Source organism: Nuphar pumila, chromosome 2 (genome assembly GCF_984573655.1).
Source record: "Nuphar pumila chromosome 2, dmNupPumi1.hap1.1, whole genome shotgun sequence".
Lineage (NCBI taxonomy): Eukaryota > Viridiplantae > Streptophyta > Magnoliopsida > Nymphaeales > Nymphaeaceae > Nuphar > Nuphar pumila.
Window position 1 is genome coordinate 212,052 of NC_143250.1, and position 24,606 is coordinate 236,657.

At 37.8% G+C, this 24,606-nt stretch overlaps 1 protein-coding gene across 3 annotated transcripts in view; it reads left to right on the forward strand.

The window, feature by feature from the left end:
• Positions 1 to 24,606, forward strand: part of LOC149844350 (protein EXPORTIN 1A-like) — a 73,911-nt gene that overhangs the window by 12,523 nt on the left and 36,782 nt on the right. For 2 of the 3 annotated variants that reach the window (XM_089994282.1, XM_089994278.1), the window contains exons 3-15: positions 2,106 to 2,198; positions 2,364 to 2,435; positions 2,658 to 2,765; positions 2,931 to 3,013; positions 3,187 to 3,325; positions 3,431 to 3,499; positions 3,646 to 3,723; positions 3,922 to 3,984; positions 4,131 to 4,175; positions 4,443 to 4,550; positions 4,652 to 4,750; positions 21,912 to 22,115; positions 22,392 to 22,451. In XM_089994282.1, the coding sequence (XP_089850408.1) occupies positions 2,106 to 2,198; positions 2,364 to 2,435; positions 2,658 to 2,765; positions 2,931 to 3,013; positions 3,187 to 3,325; positions 3,431 to 3,499; positions 3,646 to 3,723; positions 3,922 to 3,984; positions 4,131 to 4,175; positions 4,443 to 4,550; positions 4,652 to 4,750; positions 21,912 to 22,115; positions 22,392 to 22,451 (1,221 nt within the window). The remainder of the gene's footprint in view (positions 1 to 2,105; positions 2,199 to 2,363; positions 2,436 to 2,657; positions 2,766 to 2,930; positions 3,014 to 3,186; positions 3,326 to 3,430; positions 3,500 to 3,645; positions 3,724 to 3,921; positions 3,985 to 4,130; positions 4,176 to 4,442; positions 4,551 to 4,651; positions 4,751 to 21,911; positions 22,116 to 22,391; positions 22,452 to 24,606) is intronic. The other variant, XM_089994284.1, reaches the window with a different exon arrangement.

Genomic DNA, 24,606 nt, shown 5'->3' on the forward strand with positions numbered 1-24,606 from the left:
TGGGAAAGGGAGACCTACCGAGTAATTTCCCTCTTAAGACGATGTAGTAACTGCAGTTAATCCACTGAATATATGTTGTTGCCTATGTCACATGGGTGCGACACGAGTGTGGCGCAATTTTAAAAATTTTGGACATGGGGACTCAGCTATATATATATATTTTAAATATATATATATAATAATAATAATATGTCCTGTGTGCATATATGTGGATATGTGGATATGTGGATATTGTCCTTTAAAGTTTGGCACCAACATGAGTGTTTTTATAAACTTTGCAAATTGTACTTTTGCCCTTGCAGAAGGGGGGGGGGGTCCGGGGGCTCCCCCTGATCCAATTTTTTTTCTGGGGCTTATGTTTGAGACTCATGCTATATATATTTTAAAATATATAAAAAGATCATTTTTTTTTGTTTTTTACCCTAAAAATGGATATTTTTGGACTCAGTCAACATTGACCGAGTCCAAAACAAGGACGAACTCGGCCTCGACTCGTTGACCGAGTTCGACTCGGCGTTGATCGAGTCCGGGCCGTGTCCGAAGCCGCACCCGTGTCCGCACCCGTGTCGGGGCATGTCGACTCTGGTGCGGCACCTCCCTAGCCGAGTCCGTGTGACATAGTTTGTTGCATGCTGAAAGCCAATCTTCTACTCCATCTTGAAAGTGTAATGAAACAACAAGTGCACTACAACAATGCCACAAAAGGGCTACAAATGTGCACATACAAATACAAATGCCACTTATGGGCCAAATACATGAAACCCACAAATGGTCAAGAACATAAACCTCTCAAAAGAGAGGAAGAACACAAATATAAAATAACTATTATTTCAATATGCTTAGAAAAAACATAAAATCAAATGAGGGTGAAAGCCCTCAATTTATACAAGAGGCTATGGCCTTGGGGAGCTCCCAAGAGTCGGGCTATATTTATAGCCGTTGGGAGCAGTCCAGCATCTCTATGTTCATAAAGACCATAATGCCCATACACTAAATCAATAAAGACAAAAAATAATAGCCTAATAAAATGATTAACCTGTCCCTAATGGACAACATCTATTACATGTACAAAAATAACCAAAATACCCCTGGTCAAATACCCTAATTACACAACCCAATATATACATTTGATTATACAATACATTTTAACAGAAAGTTGACTGAAAGAGCAACTGAACCAATCCCACCTATTTATTAAAGAAGGGCTGGTGCACTGATTCCAGCCAATCCTTAAGCCATGAACTAATCTTTGTTGTAAATTGTAATTTCCTTGACTAATCATTGAAGATTGAAGGCGGTAAATATATCCTAATTGACTAGTTAATTCCTTAGAATCTTAGAAAGAGGAGCCAAAGTTGTGTTATTGATGGCACACACACACGTTTATACAGGAAAATATATAAGTGGTTTTGTACCATGATACCATAAGGTGGTACACACTCTTATTTGTATGGGTCTACGCACCAAATGTTAAATCTTATCATACAGATGTATCTAGCATGCTTTATTTATTAATTAGAGGCTTTTATCACGTCTAATGTGAGGTTTGTGTGATTCTCGAACAGTATCACATCCCTGATCAGGATCTTCTTGGAGCATGATTTGTATTTTTCCTGTTTTTCTCTGTCTACTTTCCATCTAGAACAGCACTTTAAATGCATTTTTACATGTTCATCTTGATTTTAACACTGTTTACTATTAAGCTTGGTTGTCTAGCTTGTTTTTCCAATATCATCCAAGCATTATTAGTGTAATGAAGGTCAGGGATGTTATGCCATGACTGCAATCAAAATATTATTAGTTCAGAAAGGAACAGAGATAATGGAATATATGCCAAGCACAACTTTTTTGAACTTTCCTTCTTTTTTTGTGTCTTTACAATGTTAAAACATTTTTCCCCAAGGAAACTTGTCCTCTGCATCCCTTGCTGGTGCCTTTCTATTTAATATTGTCTATTCTTGATTGATGTTGCCTGCTATCTTACTTTGTTTATTAGAAAGAGCATAGAATGAAGTCTAACTTTATTGTCGTTTGTACCCTCATTTATCATATGGGTTGTCAAGTGTCTAAATTTGAATAACAACCTGCTTTTCCTTGATATGCAGGTCCTGGAAGGTGTCATCAAATATCGGTGGAATGCGTTGCCTGTTGAACAACGAGATGGGATAAAAAATTACATTTCAGATCTTATTGTACAAGTAAGCTATGGAATTCATTTATTTTCGCAATTGAGAATATTTTTATTCAAGCTCGTAATTTTTGTGTAAAAGTTATTTGCATTATTTGGTGATTTGCTTATTTTGTATTTCTTTGCTTTTGTGCCTTATGCTAATATTTTTTTGATGTTTTTTGTCTTAAAATAGCTCTCAAGTAATGAGATCTCGTTTAGGAGGGAAAGGCTTTATGTCAATAAACTTAATATTATACTTGTTCAGGTAAGATTAAAGAATCTTCTGTCGTTTGTGCTTTTGTTTTTTTTCCTTTACATCAGTTTTCTGCAAATTTTGCTCAGCATTTCATGTGAGCTAACACACACACATGGATATAGCAGAAGAAAAGAGCTTGAAACATAGCACGTAGTCTTTCAACTGATGCAAACACTTCTTCAGTTGGGAGTGCAGTGATTTCAATTCCAAAATTGTTTTTCTGTATTGCAGGTCTTGAAACATGAATGGCCTGTTAGATGGCCATCATTTATTTCTGATCTTGTTTCAGCTGCAAAGAGTAGTGAAACAATATGTGAGAATTGCATGGCTATTTTAAAGGTAACATCTGAAATTCTGTAACTGTGTTTGACTCTCTAGCTTTTGTAGTCCACCAGTGCTACCACAAAAAGGAAAAGATCAACTAGAATTAAACAGCATCGGCTGTTATCTGCTTGATGTGGTCTTGCTATGATGTTTGGGCTAACATATGTCTTTTGCTGTCAGCTTCTGAGTGAGGAAGTTTTTGATTTTTCAAGAGGAGAGATGACACAGCAAAAGATCAAAGAATTAAAACAATCATTGAACAGGTAACCTCAAGTGAAGTCCTTTATTTCAAGTTTTGTTTTTTATTTTATTTGTTATGGTCACCTTCCTCTTTGTGTTTTAAGCCAAACGCCTTTGTACCTTTTCATACATAGTTATAAAATGTTTGACTTTTCTTAATCTGAACCTTTTTGTATTTTTGTTGGCCTTGTTGCAGTGAGTTTCAACTTATACATGAGCTATGCTTATATGTACTGTCCATGTCCCAAAGAACGGAACTTATAAGGGCAACATTAGCAACACTTCATGCATTTCTGTCATGGATCCCTCTGGGCTATATTTTTGAGTCTCCATTGGTTGGTTCTTGAGCAGCTCGGAGAGCATTTTCAGTATTTCATAGTTTGCAGAACTTGTAACACAAAGCTTACTTCATTTTTTTGGTTGTTTCTGTGGGAGAATAGCTGGAGACGCTTTTGAAATTCTTTCCAATTGCATCATACAGAAATTTAACACTGCAATGTTTAACAGAGGTACTGATTTTAATTTCCTAAATGAAAAACAGAGGTGCTGATTTTAAGTCTGTATTTTACTTGCAGTTTTTTTTTATCTTTTGAGTATTTAAGATCGTTTAAGCTTATTTATAAGTTCTTCATTTTTCTGTATGTTTTTTCCCTAGGTGGCTGCCCTTCAATTTGGAGATTTCTATGACAGTCAGTATATCACCATGTATACTGTTTTTATGGTACAGTTGCAGGTATTAGACCTGTTTGTATGTCATGTGCTAATTCTTGAAGGGCCCTATTTCTGTTATTTTTGTACTCCATATTTGTGTTATCTACTTTTTTGCTTATATATTGGTTGACACAAATAATCATGGTCATGCTGAAATATTTCTATACTCTAAATTGTTTTTGATATGGCTTGATTTTGAATTTTGTGTTATGATCTGCAGATAATTCTCCCCCCAGGAACAAATATACCGGAAGCATATGTTAATGGTTCCAGTGAGGAGCAGGTAACTTTGACCTCATCTTTTTTCCTTTACTTTGGGGGTGCTTCTAAAAGATTGTTCATCTGCAAACATGCCAGTCGATCTCCCTAGGATTTGGTTGTTTCCTGAGGTCACTTCTTATGCATCTACATATTTTTCTTTCTATGCAGGCATTTATTCAAAACCTGGCTCTTTTCTTCACTTCTTTTTTCAAGGCAAGGTCTTTTGCTTGGTGGCAACATTCTTGTGTGAAAGTGATTTCTTTACAGATGTTTACTGCATACAAAAGTTTCTTTGATTAGGATGATGTGTTTTGCTGGTTGGTTTCTGTGGTTTTTATTACCTATTATATCTTGATTATACTTGAGAATTGCGTGCGTAACATCCATTATCCACTATCATTTTTTATATTCTCAATATGGAAAAGCTTACATGGATTTGAGTGAGTTTTGCACCACCTGAGAAGAAAAATTTCTGTGCAGTCTCATATTCAAATTCTTGAAACTACTAGTGAGAATCGATCTGCTCTTCTTATGGGTCTTGAACATGTAATTGGAATCTCTTATGTTGATGACACAGAGGTTTTCAAGGTATGGATGATGCTATGTTCTGACCTATAATTGCTGTTTTCTCATTGCTACTTGTTGTGGTCGAATGCAAATGCTCATCTTTTCTTCATATATATGTGAAGGTTTGCCTAGACTATTGGAATTCATTGGTCTCGGAGCTTTTTGAAGCACACCATAGTATAGATAGTCCTTCAAGTTCTGCAAGCATGATGGGGCTTCAGGTAATCTGACAGTATTATATCATGTTTCTGTAATGGAATCCCTTTGGTGTGTCTGAACTTGCCAAAAGTTTTTTTTCTTTTTCTTTATTCTTTTCTTAAGGTTCCAGGTTCATTATGATTGGTTTTTGTTCATATTGGCGATTGTGGAGAAGTTGGAATACTTTAGAGGTAGGAAGGAGGGGGAAGGATTTCCTTGAGTGTTTAGGCCCCAAAATGATTCTTGTCATTAATAAGGGAAGCCCTCAATAAGGGGCTAATACAAGAGGCTAACATGTTTAAATATTAGTCATAACACACACATGAACAACAAAAATTATACCAATTTTAAGACAAACAGTAAAAGAATGATACATAGCATGAAGTTGAAGATCTAGGACATGAACATTGAAGTAATAACCAGGTAAAATGACAAAAGTGTGCCTTGACTACACTTCAGCTAATATTCCTCCTCAAGTTATGCAAGGGCTTCCAACGCCTACAGTGCGCCTTGTAAGAATCAAAATATGTTCTTTTGTGGTCCTTTTGTAAACATATCTGCCACTTGTACTTCTGATTTCACGAACTTTATTTTGACTTCCTCATTTTTAACTTTCTCGCACACAAAATGATAATCAGTATGAACATGTTTAGATCTGTTGTGTAACATTGGATTAGCAACGAGAGCTAATGCATGTCTATTATTACAATATATGGTGGATTGTCCTCCTTGGGTTCCTAAATCATGCAAAAGACTCCTGACCATACAATCTTTGAAAGACTCCTTGCCTAAACTCATTAGTCTTCTGTTTTTTACTTTGTAAAACGTAACATTGTTATTTTGCAGCCTTGGAAAAATTGACCACGTCAATGTGTGATTGAGATGCAAAGCTGCATTCTCTTCACTCATAGCATCTATCTACTTGTATTCTTTTACCATTCATGAAAATAAATTTGAAAAGCATGAGTGCAAGCCTCATAAGAGACCAATTTTTCAATCTGATGTCTTTTTTGCTTCACCTTTTCTGTAACGACCCCAAACTGACCCTCGAAAAATGTAGATTTTTTTTTAAACGATTGTGGAAAACATTCCAGGGACCAGGGCTACATTACAAATTTAATATTCACATACCATCAACCATTTCGGACATGTAATCAACTTAAACCATGAACTGAAAATTGATTTACTAAATCAAATATTGTCAATACGATTTTAAATAAATGTTCAAATCAAATCCGGTTGATCTAGTGTACGTCAAAACCCGGGCCACCAGACCATAAACCTCGAGTCCTCTAGCTAGCCAGTCCCATCATCACGGAGCCTCATTACCTGAAAAACATTTTTAGAAAACGGGTAAGAATCGAAGTTCTCGTACAAGATTCTCTCAAAATCCAACAGTAAGGAATTTAACTTGCATCAAATCAAACACAAGTTTAAGAGGAATCACGGGTAACATATTAGTAGAACAATTTTACTATTTATGCAGTTTAAGCAAAAAAACCATAATTTCATGGTAAATTAAACATTTAGGGATGCATAAAATTAATGCTAAACATTTAGGAATGCATTAATCAATGCAACATGCATTAATAACTTTTTAAGTTAATTTATCAAAATTGCTTTTGCATGCATGTCCTTATTTAATGCATACAAATTTAATTTTCACATTCTTACAAACCCGCAGATACTCAAAACGACCCAAGTTTTCGAGGTTCAAGACAGTTCTCAGTCATAACTTAACACAATTTGTATTTTAATTACTGGGTTGCACACTTGTTCTTCGACTGATATTAGGAATCAGAACATTAAGAATAATCACCTAATACCATAATGACTAGGAAATTATCATCCATTGACGTCACTTTCTTGGTATACCAATAACTACAGCTGAGTCAACACCACCACTCCGAGGCAAAGTGGCTGAAAGCTTCCTAAAAACGTGGTCGGAAATTAAAACTACACAACGGGTTCTTGGGGATAATAAATGCACACCGTGTTAGTATCCTCACGGTCTCTCATGAACGCTATCCAAGGTTCTCACCCTTTCAAAGAGACACCAAGGAAGAAAATTATTATATTGTTTGAGTCTTTTACTATCTTAATTAATTAAGAGTTTTTTACCCAAGAACAATTATGCAAATCAACATGCAATAAAAAATTCGAGCCCTTGCCCTATCCATTCAACAATGCAATTAATTCAAAGGCAATACCAAAATAGTTTTGCAATGCAATTTTCAATTTACTACAATATGATCTACACATGTGGTTCACACGTAACTACTTACGTGAATTAAATAGCATTGCACATCTCAGAGTAACAACAACCATCCATAGACGAGAACAATTTAATGTTCACAGCTTGCAAGACATGATACCAAAACATATTCATGGCTAGTAAGTGTGCAAATTTTATAAACCACAATCAAATCTATCATATTGGTTTAGAATCCAAACTTTTTGAGACCGACTAGTTTTGACACTCATTGGGTTCAGATTCAATAAAATATCCATGACCAACCAGATTTCATGATTCCAAAAGAAATCAGATTTTTAGGGATAACATAAGTAAAATGTAGTTTTCAAAAAGGCCTTTTCAGATATGATTTCTAATTCATTCAACAAAACAATACTCATATTTAAGGAAGCAAACCCCATACATAACACAATTCATCATGTATGCAATGCGGCAATTACTATAGTCATATTTCTAAAGGCATGACTGAGAGAAACACTGAAATCAGATTGCAACATAGTTATTCACATGATTGATTTTGTGCATGCCAAGACTAAAACAAGAAGTTAAACATGGTATGCATATAACTAAATCATTAGAAAAAGAATCAAACATTAAGTTATGGAAATCAGAATACCAAAACATCAGAAGACACTAACTGCAAGTCTGAATGCATTTAAGTGTATACCCTATTAAATACATAGAAATTTGACTGCCGGATATACACACATGCACATGTATATATATATATATATATCAGTCGATATATATGTGTGTGTTCTGAATAATATATGAAAATATATATATCCAGATCAGCATACATACATGCTGACTGGTATATATATTTCTGACCTATGTCACAGGGATTCGGCTAGAAGGGTGCCGCACCCTCGTCGGCGCGACTCGACGAGGGTGCGACACCGGGTGTGGTCAACCCGTTCCTGGGTGCGTTGACCACACCTAGGGTCATTTCGGTCCATTTTTTGGATTTTTTTTTAAAAAAATTTGCGCTATGAAATGGGCTGCGGAATTTAAAAAAAAAAATTCTGATGACAACTGCTTGCTGCTGCTGCTCTTGTTTTATAAAGGGGCACTTGTGTCCACAACATCTGACGAGCTTTGTTGGCATCCCATGCTATTCCTGCCTCCAAACAATTAATTCGCAGCGTTGGAAAACATACTGTTAACTTGAAAATGATGATCCTTCTTCGTCAAGGATTTTCTCTCTCCATAATAAATGATAATGGTGGTGGTAGCCTTGGTGGCTATTAGTATTCACTTTTCTCCTGACGAGATGGGTGCTCTAGCCGTAGCCTTGTGTAGACCTCTCTTTTCCACATGTCAAATCAAATAAATTTCTTTTAGTTGTGATCTGTGTGCAACTGTGTATAAAATGAAATTTGAAGAACCCTAGGCAGTGGCGTGGCAGTGGAGCCGTAGGCCTCGTGAAGATTCTCTCTCCAACAAACCACATCAAACCTTTTGCTTATATTTTTTTTCGTGAAGACCAGGGAGTTTCAGACATGATTGAATCATGACAGTCAGCAGAACGCAGCAGGCTGGGTCGATCAGATTGCCAATCCTTTTGGTTCATCAATTTTGTCCCGTTGTGCCAAAGTACACAACAAGCAGAACGTGGGTAACAAGTCTTCAAACAAACACACCAGCAAAAAAATGCTGGACCCCGACCGGCGCCGGGGGAACCCCTGGACCCCCTTCTCTATATATGTATATATTTACATTTTTGCCCCTGCCGCACCCCGCACCCGGGTTTTTTGGAAATGCCGAATCCCCGCACTCGCACCCGCACGCATGTGACAGTTTCTAACTTGTTATGAATACAAATATATATATCTCAGTCGATATATATATATATATATATATATATATATATATATATATATCAGCATACATACAGGCTGACTGGTATATATATTCATAACAAGTCAGAAATATATATACCAGTCAGCCTGTATGTTTGCTGATCTCTCTCTCTCTTTCTCTCTCTCTCTCTCTCTATATGTGTGTGTGTGTGTGTGTGCTGCATAATATATGGAAATATATATATCCAGATCAGCATACATACAAGCTGACTGGTGTATATATTTCTGACTTGTTTTATATGTATAGACTGACTGGCATATATATTTCTGACTTGTTATGAATACATATATATACATTCTCATCGACCCACCTTGCTGTGAAACAAGGATTGGAACAAATCTACAAACTCACTCCGACATCCACTATCGACATACAGTTAAATTTTGAATCCACAGAAATTCTGGGCATGAAAAGAGACAACAAGAAACAAAATTTCTGTACCTGGGCATCAGATCTAACATATCCAAGAAATATTATATTCTTGCTGGGATGTTGATGCAACGGAGGGAAAAATCCGAGGTCGGCCTTCACGTAATGGGTACCGGACACGCTTTTGGTGTAACAAAGGGGTCGACGCTGATACACTAATGGGGCTGACGTTGATGCTACTCGATTAGCACACAACCCACGTTAATGGGTGCCAATGTGCTGCAGTGAGGAGATCGGACTCCAGCGAGGCACCCTGGAGCAGAGGGTGAAAATCACGACTCTAGTGGGAGATCGGGTTCTGGGATGCACTTGGGTGCAACAAGTAGGGGCACGATCCAACGCAGTGAGGGGTTGACATGATGTTGGTCTTCAAACGCATAGCCATTCGATCAGCCACGAGTATTCACAAGAAATGTGAACCAGAAAACTCAGATCAATCAATCCGAGCGATACTTTATTATGAGATCGGTAAGGGAGCACAATGAATATGACAAGTAATAAGTAAAACTGAAACTTGCGGCTGGAATACCAAATAAACAAAGTGAAGAAAGGCTGCAAAGACTGACGTGAAACTGAAAAGAAACAATGGAAATAATAAACAATAGGGAAGAAAGGAAGTAATGACAAAAAGAAGTAAAGGACTGCTGCAAAACAACTGACAGAGCAATAATAACCAAAAGGAAAACAACAAAGGCGTCAGACTGTAAAAGAAAACAATAAAAAAATGAAGAAAAGAAAACTGCAGAGGAAAGGAAAGTTGCGGCTGTGATTTCTGAAATTTCTGCCTGCCCACGCAACCCTAAGAGGGTCTATTTAAAAGGGTTTGACTGGATCTGGGTCTCGGGTTAAGACCTGGACCCAAGACAAACTCTGCTTGCTGCTATTCTTGGCCTGCTTTGCATCAGATGTTAACTACAAAACTTACAACAACAACAACTACGCCTTCATCCCAAAACAATTGGGGTTAGCGATATGAACAAAAAAAATTCATTTTGGGTCTTCCACATGAATCCTTTTCCTCCAATCATTTCTATCCAATGCCATGTCCTCGGTGAGGTTCAAATCATTCATATCATTTCCTATCATCTCCATCCAAGTCTTTCTAGGCCTACCCCGACCTCTTTTAACTAATATATTTTCCCATTTCTCCAACCTTCTAACTGGAGCATCATTAGGCCTTCGCCGAACATGTCCAAACCACCGTAAACGATTCTCTCGCATCTTATTTTCAATGGGTGCAACACCTACCTTCTTACGTATCTCCTCGTTCCGAATCTTATCTTTTATTGTATTTCCACACATCCATCTAAGCATCTGCATCTCAGCTACACTCATTTTTTGAATATGATGTCTCTTGGTAGCCCAACATTCCGTACCATATAGTAAAGCGGGTCTAATAGTCGTCCTATAAAACTTTCCCTTCAACCGCAACGGCATTCTACGATCGCACAACACTCCAGTTGCACTTTTCCATTTCATCCACCCAACCTTTATCCTATGATTTACATCTCCATCAATTTCTCCATACTTTTGAATGATGGATCCCAAATATTTGAAATAATCATTCACCGGTATTTCTTGCTCACCAAGCTTCACTACATTCCCATCACTACTTCGTTGCTTACTAAACCGACATTCCATATATTCAGTCTTACTCTTACTCAACTTAAAACCTCTAGCTTCCAATGTTTGTCTCCATAATTCTAACTTAGCATTAACCCCATCTCTAGACTCATCAATCAAAACAATATCATCAGCAAACAACATACACCACGGTACATTTTCTTGAATTGATCTCGTAAGCTCATCCATCACTATCGCAAATAGGAAAGGGCTTAAAGTAGATCCTTGATGTAACCCAACCGTTATCAGAAAATTGGTTGTCACCCCTCCACAAGTGCGGACATTGGTTACTACTCCTTCATAATATCTTTCATTATACTAATGTACTTGAGAGAAACACCTTTCTTCATCATTGTCCACCGGAGAACGTCCCTAGGTACTCTATCGTATGCCTTCTCTAAATCAATAAAAACCATATGCAAATCTTTGTTCCTCTCTCTATATCTTTCAATAAGTTGTCTAAGAAGATGTATAGCTTCCATAGTTGATCTTCCAGGCATTAAACCAAATTGATTCTCTGATATCATGACAACCTTCCTCAACCTAGACTCAATCACCCTCTCCCAAAGTTTCATAGTATGACTCATGAGTTTTATACCACGATAGTTTGTGCAATCTTGTATATCACCCTTATTCTTATATAAAGGCACCAAAGTACTCTTCCTCCACTCATTAGGCATCTTATTTGATCGCCAAATCAAGTTAAAAAGAATTGTCAACCATTCTAAACCTTTCTCTCCCAAGCATTTCCAAGCCTCGATAGGTACACCATCTGGGCTAACTGCCCTTCTTGATTTCATTTTCTTCAAAGCCTCTGCAATTTCTTTCTTTTGAATCTTGCGCATGAAGTCACGATTTATCTCATGAAAAGGAATTGAGAAGTCTCCAAGATCTTGAGCATGACTATCATTAAATAGCTTATCAAAATAATCTTTCCATCTCTCCTTAATCTCCTCATCTTTGACTAAAACCCTTTGCGTTTCATCTTTGATACATCTAACCATACCCAAATCCTTCGATTTCCTATCTCTCATCTTTTCAAGCCTATAAATATCTTTCTTGCCTTCTTTGGTATCCAACTTGTCATAAACCTCCTTATATACCTTAGCCCTCGCGTTTCGAACAACTTTTTTAGCTTCTTTGCTATCATATACTTCTTTAAATTCTCATTATCACGACTCTTACTTAGATTTCTATAACACTCTCTTTTAACCTTAATAGCTAATTTGACATCCTCGTTCCACCATGATGTATCCTTACCTAGTGGTGCACCGCCTTTAGACTCACCCAATACCTCCTTAGCCACTTTTCTCATGCCACCCGCTATCTTATTTTACATTGATTCTGAATCCTCCTCGAGACACCAATCAACTTCCTTAACTATCTGCTCTACAAACATTCCTTGTTTAGCTCCTTTCAGTGCCCACCACTTAATTCTAGGATCTATCCTATGCCTATCCCTTTTGCGGCATTGTCTAATTCTAAGATCTAAAATTAAGACTCTATGTTGTGTAGCTACACTTTCTTCCGGTATAACCTTACAATCGATGCAACAACCCCTATCTCTCTTTCTAAGTTGGAAAAAATCTATCTGACTCGTATTAACCCCACTTTTAAATGTTACTAGGTGAGACTCCCTCTTCCTAAACCGAGTGTTTGCTAAGATCATATCATAGGACAAACAAAAATCTAAAATCCTTTCTCCACTTTCATTTCTTTCTCCTATACCATAGCCTCCATGGATACTCTCAAATCCATCCCTACTAATGCCTACATGTCCATTAAGGTCACCGCCGATGAAAAGCTTTTCTCCATAAGATATCCCTTGTACTACTCCATCTAAATCTTCCCAAAATTGATGCTTAATGGAATCATCTAAACCTACTTGAGGTGCATAAACACTAATAATATTAATAATATCCGTACCTAATACTAATTTAATAAGTAAAATTCTATCACCCTTCCTACGGACCTCAACTACATTATCTATAAACTGACGACTCATAACAATCCCTACTCCATTCCTATTCCTATTTATTCCTGTATACCAAATCTATCACTTTTGCTTTCTCACCTACCCATTTGGTCTCTTGAAGACATAAAAAATCAATCTTTCTCCTACACATAACATCTACTAACTCTACCAACTTACCAGTTAAAGCCCCTATGTTCCAAGTGGCTAACCTAATTTTATGGTCTTGGACTAACTTCTTTACCCCCACCCGTCCAACAAAGTGAGGGAACCCTTGCCTATTTGACACTACACCCGGACGCCGGTGTGACGCGTCGCTTCTGGGCGACGACCTAGCAACCCTTGCCCATTTATCACTGCCTTCGGGCCTAGAGAGTACAACGCGTCACTCAGTAGGGAACACCCCAACGAAATTCTCATATTGGTTCATTTTCATAGGGTATGACAAAGTTTTTATGCTGGCTGTCACAGGCCTACCGCAACCCTCCTCCTTTATCCGGGCTTGGGACCGGCAGTGTATAACTAAACAGTTATACACAGGCGGAGTTATGTTAACTACAAAACTTACAACAAAAAATATCAGGTTTTCTTTTTCTTAAATTGAAAATAAAACTAACTTTGGAACAACTACACATTCAATCAAGGTAAAGTCAGATTTATAAGCATTGGTTAACAAGTCATGATACCTCCAACTTGAACTCGATTCAATAACACACAAATTTAAAATCATGTTTATGCTAACTGAAAACCTATGTCACATTGGTGCGGGTGCGGGGGTGCGGCAAAAATATAAAAAATTATATATATAAAGTCCAAAAGTTGAACATAAATGACCCTGGGTGTGTTGACTGCACCCAGGGTAGGTTGAGTGCATCAGGGGCGGGGGGGGGGGGGGGGTGCGTCACCTAGTTGGAGAATCCCTGTGACATATAGGGCAAAAAAATTTTCTTGGCATTTTTTTTAAGTCCGAAAATTGGACCAAAATGACCATGGGTGCGTTGACCACACCCAGGGACGGGTTGACCACACCCGGTGCCGCACCCGCATCGCGTCGATGCGGGTGCGGCACCCTGCTAGCCGAATCCCTGTGACATAGCTGAAAACAAATCATCAGTTTAAAGCTAACAACATATATATATATATATATATATATATATATATATATATATATATATATATATATATATATATATATATATATATATATATATATATATATATATATATATATATATATATATATATATATATATATATATGGCTGAAAAGAAAGATCATCTCAATCACAACACTTTTCTTTCTATTACGACTGCGCTAAAAATTTTGACGCTCAGACCCATCAAAACCTAAATGAAGAATCAATATCCAATACAGCCAACATAGTTCCAGATTTGATAGAATCTGTAAATCTGTATGTATATATACAGATTTGAGTTCTCTCTCAAACCCATACTTGATTCAACCCACACAAATCCTCTCACTAATCGGAATAGAGTGAGAATCTCGTACCTTGCTTTTCGGATTTGTGAAAAAAAAAACTTAGAGGAAGGAGGAGACGTTGAAGATGCTCCTCTCTCTCCCTCTCTTTCTTCTTGACGTTTTTGAGAGAGGTGTAACCTCTCTCTTTTTTTATAATGAGAGAGACTCCCTCATTAAGGGGTGTCACACCTTCTTTGTAGATAAGTGTTGTTTGGGGTAGAGTCCTACCAAGAACTCTACCCTATCCTAACTTCCTCTAGTATATGCCATTTGGGGTAGAGTTCTACCAAAGGTAGAACTGTAGAACTCTACCCTATCATAACTATAACTATAACTATATAACTATATATATATATATGTTTCGTAAAGTTTTAAATTCCCTTTGTTTTAAATAAGTTATGGATGGATTATGGGTCTGAGATGGACCTATTGTAACGCCTCGAAATTTTAACCCAAATTTTTAGAAGATTTTTTTTTATATATCAGCAGAAACAACCATTTCATTGGGTTAAGCATTCAGGCGCATTACATGAGTGATCAAGCAACAACATTAATTTTATTCTAAATAAATATTGACATCAAAGTTTCCAAATAACAGGAATAATAATAAATTGAGATTTAATCTGAGATTCTCCCGGGAACACAATAAACCAAATCTTAAACTTACACGGTATAAAACCTGTAAACATCAATGATGTAGAGTACAACACATGTGATTGGTATTCATATGTAGGAGATAACATCACAAAATATATCTAACTATGGATCCATCCTTAAGAACATCAGTTCATTCAATTATACCTATCAATTTATTCTACATGAGCCAACCGTCATTCATCAAACATATGGGTGATCTAGAGAGAATACACAAATCCCTTTTTTGTAATTTAGCATGCAAGGTTTACACAACAGCCAAGACGCCATTCACATTATGCATAGAGAATATGCATATGAACCAGATTTACCGGAAGCGCCTAGGAGTAAGGGGAAGCGCACTTCCCCGATACGCGCTTCGGAAGCGCGAAACGTCGTGCTTCCGAAACGTGTGGGGGAATCGTCCCCCTTTTTTGGGAAGCACGCTTCCCTTTTATGGGAAGCACACTTCCCCCACGCTTCCCCGTTGCTTCCTCATTTTTTTCGCTTCCCCCTCGCTTCCGATTCGCTTCCTAAGTCGCTTCCTAGGTCGCTTTCGAGACGGTTCATAATTTTCTTCTAAGTGGTCCCACACTTCCTAAATTTTTGAAACTGCCTCGCTTCCCGCTCCCGCTTCCTCTACTGGTAACTCTGATATGAACCACCATTTTCCACAATTCAAGTTATTTAAGCCCACCATAAGAACCACCACCAATCTACGTAGAATCACGACATTTGTTGTTCATATTCATTTGTAACAATGGATCATGTCACATGCAGCTTACTTTTAGAGTAGCTGAAACTGAGTTATGATTACAGATCATCTATGTAGCACTAAACTGATTTTTCTCTTTCTTTTACATTCATAAAGATGCTTGAGACTCATGACTGATCTTTAATATTAAAATTGTCGATTTTCAAACTGAGCACATAGTTGGGTTGAAACTATAAATGCACAAACACATATTGTGGTGTTTTCACCTTAATTCATTTATGCATTAATATGTAGAAAATGCACATATTCAGAGTTTCAACATGGACCTTGACACACAAAAATGTAAATTTCTATCATGGATCCTCACAGAAATTTAATTTGTATTAACTTCCTACATATGATCATTCAGCCATTATATTTAACCCCTAAATATCAATTGGAAACACATAGGGCACTACACCGAGTTCTATTTAATAAATTACAGGAAATCCCAACAAGCAACCCTGCAGCCCAGAGATTTTTCGAAGGATCAGACCTGTGGGAAAACTCAGGTTCCTAAAATGCTAGAATAAAATAATTACCAGATTTCTAAAATGTTGAAAATAAAGGATTCACATTAAAAAAAATGCAGGAACTAAATAACCTATGGGTCATTTGTATGACATCTTCAGCTTAACAAAAGAGGATATATACCTAAATCTGTACTAAATCATATCAGATGTAATCAGGTGGAATTAACCATATTTTTTTTTTCAGACAACAGACTTGCGATTAAAGATGGCAAGTCTTATCTATCCAAGAAGGGAAGACCAAATGGAGCCGGACGCCACCGCACAAGACTGATAGATGATAAGCAACATTAACCTAGAAGGCCAGCAGAAGTATAGTGCCACTATATGTCCTATAAGATCGAATCTCAAGGAGCCTCCAAACATTAATCTGCTAAGCACAGTCAATCCTGGAAGACCAAAACCCCAGAAGAGCAATAGATCTGGCACATAAAAGAATAAGTGCAGTTTCTCTATGCCCAACTAACAGGGGTCACTTGAAAACTCATAAAGCTGTGATCTAGGGTAGGATATAAGTGATTAGAAGGGAGCCATAACTATGATCAAGAGAAGGTTATATTTTTGAGAGAGGGGCTGACGATGAACCGGCACTCAAGATGAGACTCCTACCGTTACAACAACAGACGTTTTATTGCAACTGCTCCTCAACTTCATACGAATTAGAAATTTCCTTCATTAACCTTGTACTAAATATTTTTAAAGCAAACATTCATACCAAAATTAATTTCTGTTGAACACGTTACAGAAATGTCTAAATCCCCAAATCTGCCGATTTGGGGTTTACGACAGCCCTTAGAACTCCTCTTTTGATTTGGGGTTCATAGCAACCGAAACTTCCAATTCTGTCGATTTGGGGTTTACGACATCCCATTAAATCCCCATTTTTTTTGATTTGGGTTCTACAACAACCCTTTGCACGCTTGCACATGAGTGCATATGCTCAAATCACAGAGACACCTACGATTAGGGATTCATAACAACCGAAATCCCCAAATATGTCAATTTGGGGTTTACGACAACCCATACCACCTACTTGAATCCATGACATACTGAACAGAGAAACAAAACAGTAAAATTCTACCTTGCTATGCGAGGTGGCTGTTGCCGCGAGTGGAATGTCTCGGGCTATGGTTGCTCTGCTGCCGAGCAAGAGATTCGAGAGGGAGAGCGAGAAGTCGAGAGAGAGAGAGAGAGAGAGAGAGAGAGAGAGAGAGAGAGAGAGAGAGAGAGAGAGAGAGAGAGAGAGAGAGAGAGAGGAGCGTACGCGTTTTCGTAGGAGGGTGGCCTCCCGAAAAGGGAGGAGGCCGTTACCCTCATCTCTTTGACGGCTGCACACATTCCCCCCCTCTCTTATGATTTGGCCTGTGTTAGGGTTTTGAACCCTAACACGCCTTATATCGAGCCTGCACAGCGCCCCCCATACTTATCTTCATTTTTTTTACATGCACCAGTGGGTGCGGGTGTGGTTCGATCGAACCCTAACCCAAATCAAAATCCGAAAACCCTCTCCTTAGCAGAAATCCAAAAACCCCCAAATAAGGGATTTGGGGTTTTCGGTAGTATAAGCCAACTAATGAACACTCTAAATCCCCCTTCCCCCCTTATATTTTTTTTCAATTAGGGGTTCCCTTCACAACAACTGAAATCCCCAAATCGATTGATTTGGGTTTTTCGGACAACCCACACCATAGGCTCAACCCATGACACACACGTAGAGAAAAAAAGACAGTAAACCCTACTTTTTTCCGGCAAGGAGGCTACTGCTACCACGTGGGGAAGTCGGTCGACTCCGATTGCACCACCGCGAAGTTGTTCGAGAGTGGGAGCGAGAAGGCGAGAGAGATAGGGAGATAGAGAGGAGAAGGCAGAGAGAGAAGATGAGAGTGGGAGGAAGAGGGGTTCAGGACCCCATTAGTAGGAGGGTGGCCTCCCAAAAAGGGAGGAGGCCGTTACCCTCACTCCGACGGCTACACACCTCCCCTCCCCCTTTCCATTGCGTTAGGGTTCCTTCAGAACCCTAACAGGTTCTATCGGGCCTTCATACGCCCCTACACTTAAAAATCCCTTTTTTTTCATGGGGCATGGCCCAGGTTCGGGTTTGAGACCTGGGATCCAGACACGGTCTAGATCCGTGACACCCCATTACGGTGTGGATCCGTAGGTTGGATCCAAATGGATCCACTGCGGGTCTGCGTATTAACATGTTATATATACATGTATAGATCCGTTATGGATCTTGGATCCGAAATACGGATCCCAAGCCCAATTCAATAATTTACGCATTATTTTAAATAGTTTTCAAACAATTAATGAGAAAAAATAGATTATTACATCCTTTTCCCCTAAATGAAATTTCGTCCTCGAAATTTACATGTAAGTGCGTACTCAAAAGGATTGGGGTACTTCTCTCGCATATTGGCCTCAGGTTCCCAAGTGCTTTCATCAATGTCATGGTGTTGCCATCTCCCCTTGAAGAGAGGAATGGTCTTTGATCTCAAGACTCGCTCGTTTCGTTCAAATATTTTCACTGTTTTTTCTGCTATTGTTAGGTCTTCCTTTCTATCCACGTCCTTATATTGGATGACATGTGACGGATCTTGAAAATACTTCTTCAGCATAGATACATGGAATACATTACGACTCTGGGCTGATAGTAGTCTATCTCTGATCATCTTGATTTGTTGAGTATAATGCTGCAACACGGTAGGTGATTCCATCGAGCGTTCACCAACCTCGTTCCAATACACAGACAATCTGCAAGGTCGTCCGTACAATGCTTCGAAAGGCGCCATGCCGATGCTTGCACGATAACTGTTATTATAGGCATATTCGGCCAAAACCACATGCTTATCCTATTCGCCTTTCTAATCCAACATATAGGTTCGTAGCATATCTTCAAGTGTTTGCATAGTCCTTTCTGGCTGACCGTCGGTCTGCGGATGAAAAGCGGTACTCAGTTTCAGCTTTGTACCTAAGGCCTGTTGCAAGTGGCCTCAAAACCGAAAAGTAAACCGAGGATCTCGATCAGATATGATAGAGATGGGTATTGGTGGAATGCATGATTGAATCACTATACAATTTTTATGACAGCCTTAGAACACATATATGCATGATTGAATCACTATGGATTTTATTTGACAACGTTAGAACACATATATGAATGATTGAGTCACTATGAATTTTTTTGACAGCCATAGAACACACGTATGCATGATTGAATCACTATGAATTTTTTTTGACAGCCTTAGAACACATATGCATGATTGAATCTCTATCAATTTTTTTTACAGCCTTATAACACATATATGCATGATTGAATCACTATGAAATTTTTTTGACAGCCTTAGAACACATATATGCATTGATTGTATCACTATGAAACTTTGTTGACAGCCTTAGAATACATATATGTAAGATTGAATCGTTATGATTTTATTTTTTTTTGACAACGATAGAACACATATATGCATGATTGAATCACTATGAATTTTTTTTAACAACTTTAGAACACATATATCCATGATTGAATCACAATAAATTTTTTTGACAGCGTTAGAACTCATATATGTATGATTGAATCACTATGAATTTTTTTTGACAGCCTTGGAACACATATATGCATGATTGAATATTTTTTTAAAACCTTAGAACACAAATACGCTTGATTGAATCAATCACTATGATTTTTTTTTTGACAACTTTAGAACACATATATGCATGATTGAGTCACTATGAATTTTTTTTGACAGCCTTAGAATACTTATATGCATCATTTAGTCACTATGAAATTTTCTTGACAGCCTTAGAACACATATATGCATGATTGAATCACTATGATTTTTTTGGGACATCCTTAAAACACATATATGTTTCTTAAAGTTTTAAATTCCCTTTGTTTTAAATAAGTTATGGATGGATTATGGGTCTGAGATGGACCTATGATCCAAATCTATATCCATTTGGATTTCAGCCCATTCATGGGCACAAATGAATATTGATCTTGGATTAGGTCTAGATTCATATTGACATCAAACTATATATATATATATATATATATATATATATATATATATATATATATATATATATATATATATATATATAAGCCAGTCGACTCTGATCCAAATGAAAAAGACCCAAAATAGAGACCGGTCTGATTTGAAAAACGCATTTTCTGAATCAACTCATATCCAAAGTTGCCAAATCAGATCTCCTACAAGATCTACATTTCATAGCAGATCTAACTAGGGTCCTAGTTTCATATAACTCCTGTATTTAACCTAATTTTAACTTGAATTCGCTCGAATTTAAAAGTAAAAAATGAATAAAAATCACAGGTATTACACATTATGTATGAATTTCTTCAATGGGCCCTAAGCCATGTCCAAACCCATATTGATGTGAGCCCATATTTAATTATTTATTATTTTTTGACATTAAATATAATTATTGAATTAAAAATTATATTTTCGAACTTGAAACATATCAGGAAAATTTACGAGATATTACATTTTTAATTCTTTTGTGTTTGGTTTCTTTGCTTTTCTCTGCCTTCTATTGTTGTGGATTTTCCTTCTCGATCCTTAGATCTTTTGACGTACACACGCTCTATTATTGGCCTTCCAACTGAGTTGAATGAGAGATGCCTATATGATTGAAAGTTGGCTATGCTTGATCATCGGCTGGCTGCACATGTTTTGCTTCATCAATTTTATTAGAATTTAGTCCCTCATTGTGTTTTGATTCTCTACAAGTATATTATCTTCTAAAAATGTTCAAGTTCTTCATCTGCATTAGCTGAAATAACGATAAGATCATACTCATTTCCCCCAAAATCATTACCTTCAACTCCTTGAATGGGTTTCATGAGAAGCATTCAAATAATTATTATCATGGAAAATTTTTGGTGGGGCGTTACTTAGTTACTTCATCAAAGGTTACATCTAATGATATTCTGGGCTATGGCAATAATATCCCTTGTGGACTGAAATTTAAAACTTTTGAGTTTTTGCAAGTCAATAAACGAAAAATTGCTATATATTTGGGAATAAGGGAAAATTGAAATTTCATATAAAGATGTTTTTGGCTGCTTATTGTGAATTGAGCAAAAATTTGGCTAATTAGTACATGGAAATGAGCCCTATACATTTTGACAGATTTAATGGCTGCATTGGAGAGCAAATGATTTTAAGTATAATCCGTTCTTTTTATTTATCCCCATGTCTTCGAGTTTCACTGGCTTGACAAGGAAGTTCTTGGGAGCAAGTCATTCTGTTATTGCCTTTATGGATTTTGGGTTATTCCTTCTTTAGTTTGTATTCTTTTAATAAACCATCTTATACTGTTAATATTTACTTCTATGGTGCTGACAACTATAGGCCCTTATATGTATCTTGCACATTCTGTGCTTGTCCCATACACAACTTTATTTTTGTTCTGCGTGGTCCTTTATTATATGCATCTTCCACTACCTACGTTTGCTCATGAGCAACCTTATTTTAATGTTCCATGGATCAGCTTCCATCCAAAGAGCTTCAGAAAAGAGCATTTATTTTCATGTTAGTATATGCCCAAAATTTCATCTTGAATCTTGTTAAATCACAATTTGTGTCATTAATTTTGCCAACTCAACACCATGTAATTGCAGGTACCTTTACTCTCTGGTATGGTTGATGGTCTTGGTTCACAACTTTCACAGAGGCGTCAGTTATATTCTGGTCCAATGTCTAAGCTGAGAATGCTTATGATCTGCCGTATGGCAAAACCTGAAGAGGTTCTCATTGTAGAGGATGAAAATGGGAACATTGTCCGCGAAACTATGAAAGACAATGATGTTCTTGTTCAGTATAAGGTTGGACTAACAAGATCTTGGAAACTTGTTATTCAATTCTGATCATCATAGCCCTTTATTCTTTTATATTTGGGTCTCAAATATTCTGTTTAATAAAATGAGGATCTGTTTTATTTACTTCTTCTATTGCTAAGTTTAGTCATTAGGGTTGCACTATATTGCAGATTACTCAGATTATTTATCATGCTGTTGTTTCTACTTTAACTGTTATGTAGTTATAAATTTTTTTGTAGACATTTTTCTGGTTGTTTTGTATATAATTTTTGTACTTTGCAGATTATGAGAGAAACACTTATATACTTGTCACATCTAGATCATGAAGACACTGAGCAGCAGGTATGTGCTTTGCGTTCAAAAATCTTTTGTATGAGGCAATTCTGTAGTGTTTTGTTTTTTAAGATAGTTGTTATGGTTAGGTTTCTGTTATAACTTATAATAACATGTGCTTCTTTGCTCACATTGTCTGCTGTTCATAGTTTTCTATGTGATTATATGATTCTTCTACTGTTTATGGCTATCCATATGCCAAACATTTTTTGTTTTAAAACTTCTTAAGGACTATTGGAACCATGAAGATCCTGTGGATATTTCTCCCAGTTGTGTTTTCTTTGCATTATAAATCAATATTCCTGTAGAGGAATTGTAAGTTCATGTCTGCATCAGCAATTAAACTTCTGCATCAGTTGCTCTACCACCTGATGGTAGCAAAATCAATATTACGTCTGTTGATTTAATTAGCTTATCTGAATTTTGAAGTTTTCATGTCTGGCCTTTCCTGAAAATATTTGTAATCCTGATGAACAGATTTTGGCAAAATTTGTGCTTGTATTATTTGAATACTAAAAATGTCCTATGGCATTGCACCTTTGCCTTTTGCTGTTCAGCAAATGCTTCTGTGGCTCCTGGTAATTGGTCAATGTTCCAATTATGCCACTAGGAATCATATCTGTAGTAGAACTGTAGAAGTTGTTGTCAGAAACTCACGGGGATATTCTATTTTACTCCCTGTTGTATCACAGGATATTCCATTTTACTACCTGTTGTGTTACCTTATATGCTAATTGGAAACTACTCACAAAACAGTGTGTTTTCATGTTCTTTAGCTGTGTCATAGGTTGTCTTGTCTGCCAGAGGCTGAGGACTATCTATATGTTTTGTTTTAAAAGTCTCTTTTTTCTTGGAGTTCCATAAGATCTTGATAATTTCATATGCATATTTTTCTAGCAAGAGCTCATTATTTTGGCAAATTTCTTCTTCGGCCTGTGTCATACATTTTATCTTAATCAAGTAAATAGTAGAGTTCTCACTTAACCAAGATGACACGAAAAGATAAAGTCTAACTGATGCAGAGCAGGCGGTACTGTGTGACCCTGGCACGGCCAGGGAACCCGACCCACCAGTTGGAATGGGCGATCGGATCCAGCAGCAGGATCCGACCACAAATGAGTGGACTCGATGCAGTAAGATAACGCGCACCTACTCCAGAAGAGGGAAGGCCCGGCTCGACACCGATCCAGCCCCGAATTGAAGCCTTCACGGGTCCGGGACCCGAGACCCGGATCCAGTGGTCATCTTTAAAGGCACTGTCTAGGGTTATGTGAAGGGGCTACTTTTTTGAAGAATAATTGCAGTTCTCTTTTCAGCAGCTCCGCTTTGTTTCCCTGTCATTTTTTTTCTTCAGTTTCTACTACTGTTACTGTTCATTGTTTGCCTTTCTTTCATTTTTTTATCCAGCAACTTGTCATTGACATTTGGCATTTATATACATTCAAGCCTCACGGTCTGGGTGGGGTATTAATCTTTTAGTCTGTTCAACTCACGACTGTGTAACGTCGTGCCTTCACAACCTCCATCAAGGCCGTGTGAGGTTGCAGCCGGCATAAGGTGGCCGTGCCTTCACTGCCGTTAGCAAAACCCATTGAAGGCTGCATCAACTTGGTATCAGAGCCCAAACATCCTCCTTAGGCAGCCGCATGGCTCAAGAGGCGAGGAACGAATCCGGCACGCGGCAAAGAATGGGAAGAAGTCGGTACCGAAGACCCAATGATGTGCATGATGGAGATCATGACAAAAATGCAAGAGAATATGCTGCACATGAACAAAGAAATGGTTGGGATCACAAAGAGGTTGGATGGGATTGACGGTCGACTCGTCGCCATAGAATCGACGACAGGGTCGAACTCGGCGACAACCAAACCAGTGGGTACCACAGTGGGCGATGGTGCAATAAGCATCATCACGGCTGCAACGATCGACCCAACCCAACTGGGTCCTCAGCCTGCGGTATCGCTGGAGGGTTTTGGGCAAGGTCTGTGCCGAACTGCCTATCAAGAGACGCTCCAGCAAGGTATGCCAACCCTGAACCCTGGTGCGACTGCGACGCAGCCAACCCCGGGACCGCTTGGAGATCCTTCCCTCACTGGCGTGAACCCGTAGGTCCGGCATCGACCCATGCACCTGGGAATGCAGGCTGGACCCGGCCTGCGTGGCC